Below are 3,887 nucleotides of genomic sequence, written 5' to 3' on the forward strand. Positions count from 1 at the left end.
TGAGTGTGTGTGATTTGAATGTTGTTAAGCTTGGTTTGTGGTGAGTTGTGTTTGATGGCTTTGGCAGAGTCAGGTCCTGCTGCGCTTACATAATGTTATTTAACTTGTTCTGCCGCCGCTGGACTCCTGGATCAGCACGTTCTCATTGTCAGTCTGTTTGCATTTAGTTTAGTTTGTGTAGGAGTTTTACTGTCTGTCTCTGTGTGTGTGTGTGTGTGTGATGCTCAGGTCATGAAGGAGAAAGTGCTGTTAGATCTCAACAAGACATTACATACACATAAACTTATCTAAATATACATGTTTTAATGTGTTTTCTTGAGATATTGTTTCAGTTAATTCAAGTTTTAGAAAAACTACTGTCAAACACACACTGAAACTCACAGATCTTCACCACAAACCACCAAAATAAAAGTTCAGTTTAACTTGAAGAAATTATGACTGAAATATATCAGTATATGTTTTAATTTATACAGTTCTGTTGTGCAGCGTCTAATTTGACAAAAATAAAAATGCAATGCTTTGTTGTAGATTACTTGTTATATTTTCATTTGATTCCATTTTTAAAAGATCGCTAAAATAGGTAAAAAAAAAAAATTAATTAATTTCATTAACCACCATTTTTGTTGATACATTTGTATTTAATCATAAAACACAGAATCCAGAAAAAATGAAAAGGAAAACACAGAATTTAGGGAAAAATAAAATGTATTTCACGGGACCTTAAATAAAAAGTTATCTAATTGTGAACAAACAAGTTATGCTTGCATTCATTCTCAAGGTCTAACAAACGTTCCTTCCCCATTAATGCTAAATGAATATCATGATAAATATTGATGGAAAAAATATAACCCAGCCCTAGTTTAATGTGCATAATCAAGACTTCTAGTTTACTTCTTTTGTGATATTTATAATGAGACATAAATCACCACATTTTTTTAAGTAACATAGATGTTTTTTGATGTAATTCCCCCAAAGCAATACTATGGTAGCTTGTTTCTTCCACAAGATAAAAAAAAAATCCTTGCAATAATGTGTTTATATCTAACAAATCTGACTTTTTTTTTTTTATCAGAATTGCAATATATAAAGTCACTATATATTTACCATTTTATGGTAAAAAAAACACATGTAAATGACGAGATGTAAAAAAAAAAATTATTTGCGTAAGGGATATAAGTTGCTTTGGTTAAAAATGACTGTCAGATGCATAAAAGTGCTAAAAGTGTGAATGCATGTGTTATGATAGCAAAATAAATGAAAATTGTAGTTCAATGTGTTTATGAGACCAATATACTTGAGCTGTAAAGGAAAGCCTGTTAAGTTTTGTAAAGTATCTCCACTTGGCATCCGTGTGAAAGTCCCGGAGCGCTGCAGTGTGCATCCGGCTGCAGGTTTGGCCGATGGGTGCCGCGTGTGTGTTCGTGGTCCCTAAGGAGGGCACTTCAGCACGTCTGCTGTAAGGTGATGAGAAATTGTGCCGCCGCTGCAGAAATGCCTCTCAGAGGGTCACCGCCGCCGCACACGGGGCAAAAAACACACTTTTGATGTTTAAGTATGTTCACATTAATTTGCAGTGCTACTTTAGTGGTGGAGGTGTCTGAAAATGCATATGTGGAGATTTTTCTGCTATTTGTCCAATTAATACGATTCTGAATAGTGCTGTTGTTTGCATAACTGTCAGACGTGTCTCTGATTTTTTATTTTTTTTTTAAATCTCTCTGCTGCTCTGTAACTGTGAACCAGTCTAACCATTCACATTAGACATGCTTCAACTTTATACTGTATGATTTTAAATCTTAAAAGTTAACAACTCTTTTGTTCTTTCTGGATTTTAATTAAAAAATACAGATTATTTTGATCTCTGTTTATTTCATGTGTAATTTTTTATTTTATCTTTTTTACTCTTATTTTATTTTATTTCATTTATTTTTCTACATTTTTTTTTAACTTATTTTTTTTTATAAGTTTATATTTTATTATACTGCACTTTGGTAATTTAAATTATGTTTCATAAGTAAATTGACATTGAAAATTGACAAATTGACAATTAATGTGATTTTGAATATTGTTGTTGTTGTGATTTTTAATTCTTTGTCTCTTTGCATCCCTGAAACCTGTCCAGCAATTCACACTATTTTATTTTATTTTATTTTATTTTATTTTATTTTATTTTATTTTATTTTATTTTATTTTATTTTATTTTATTTTATTTTATTTTATTTTATTTTATTTTATTTTATTTTATTTTATTTTATTTTATTTTATTTTATTTTATTTTATTTTATTTTATTTTATTTTATTTTATTTTATTTTATTTTATTATGATTTATACATTATTCTTATACCACACTTTGATCAACTTTTGCTGTTTTAAACTGTGCTTTATAAGTAAATGAACATTAAAAACCACTGTAAGATTTTTAATTCTTTAGTTCTAAAGTCTCTTTACAGCCCTGAAACCAGTCTACCCATTCAAGTTAGAAATTCTGTTTAATTTAATTTAATTTAATTGTATTTTATTTTATTTTATTTTATTATTGTACCTCACTTTGGTCAACTTTTGTTGTTTTAAATTGTGCTTTGTAAGTAAATTGGCATTGAAATTGACAAATTGACAATTAATGTGATTTTGAATATTGCTATCATTTGCATAATGGTCAGATGTGTCTCTCTGCATGATTTTTTTATTCTTTATATCTTTTTGTGATGAGACATCTGTAGCCTGGTAAGGTAAAACTAACAAAAATCTAAACATGCTTTAAAAGAAACTAGACTTTTAGATTTTTTTGCATGCATGAATCTCATCTGATCGTTTAGTAGTTCCTGCAGTGTTGAATGGGCTGACCTGTGCGTCTGTGTGTTCGTGTGTTTCAGGATGTGCCTTTCTAACGTACTGTGCCAGAGAGTCAGCGCTGAAGGCCCAGAGTGCTCTCCACGAACAAAAGACTCTACCCGGGGTGAGAGACACGTTATTCTTTTATTTCTCTCTCGCTCTTTCTCCTGAACTCATAATCAGCACAGCTCTGGTGCTGCTGGCAGCTGATTGGCTGTCGGTTCTGTCTGATTCCTTCATGTTCATTAATGAGGTTTTTGAGGGCAGCGTCTGACATTTGAACAAGATGAGGCAAATAATATCAGACTAATTTTTTTAAAATGTAAAGGAGCTCGTCTCATTTTCTTCAGCTGTGTTCACAAATCTGATTTGCTTTTTGGATTTGAACAGCAGACATCACATGATTTCAATGTGAAGAGACGATTAATCATCATAACATGTGCAAGTGTGTAAAATATGTAAATATTTGGTATGAAACTACATTTATTCTAAATATATATTGATGTACATTGATTTGGACTGTGACAGTGGAAGTTAAAATATCAAGATTTAATTAAAAATATTTTTTATTTCAGTTTTAGTTATTTTAAATGTTTAAATTAAAGTGAGATGTTGCTTGGCAACTATTTTTTTTTTTTATATATTTTATTTCATTTTATCTTTATTTTATTAGACTCTAATATTTTGAGAGATTAGATTTTCACCATTATCTGTTACTGTAACATTTATACACGAGAAAGTATATAAAAATGTCTAAATGTCATTTCATTCGATAAAAAAAAAAAAAATTGTTTCAGTTTTAGTTTTAGTCAACATCAAATTAAACTAACTGAAAAAATGACAAACGCTGCCTTGGAAACTAGCTGAAATAAAATAGATCAAATGTTTTATTTTATTTCAGTTAACATTTATTTTAGTAACAAAAATGTTTTTAATGGTTTTAGTTTTAGCTTTAGTTAAAGGGGTCATAGGATGCGTCATGCACTTTTACAAGTTGTTTGAACTGAAATGTGTGTTGGCAGTGTGTGTACACAACCACCCTATAATGATAAAT

The 3,887-nt window shown here is 29.9% G+C and overlaps 1 protein-coding gene across 1 annotated transcript in view; it reads left to right on the plus strand.

The window, feature by feature from the left end:
- LOC107668470 (CUGBP Elav-like family member 4) overlaps nucleotides 1–3,107 on the plus strand; it is a 6,414-nt gene extending 3,307 nt beyond the window's left edge. Inside the window, exon 2 of the mRNA XM_016460343.1 lies at nucleotides 2,875–3,107. Within this exon, the coding sequence (XP_016315829.1) occupies nucleotides 2,875–3,107 (233 nt within the window). The remainder of the gene's footprint in view (nucleotides 1–2,874) is intronic.
- Nucleotides 3,108–3,887: the final 780 nt, after the last annotated feature.

The sequence above is a fragment of the Sinocyclocheilus anshuiensis genome, unplaced genomic scaffold, assembly GCF_001515605.1.
Source record: "Sinocyclocheilus anshuiensis isolate Anshui unplaced genomic scaffold, SAMN03320099.WGS_v1.1 scaffold2085, whole genome shotgun sequence".
Lineage (NCBI taxonomy): Eukaryota > Metazoa > Chordata > Actinopteri > Cypriniformes > Cyprinidae > Sinocyclocheilus > Sinocyclocheilus anshuiensis.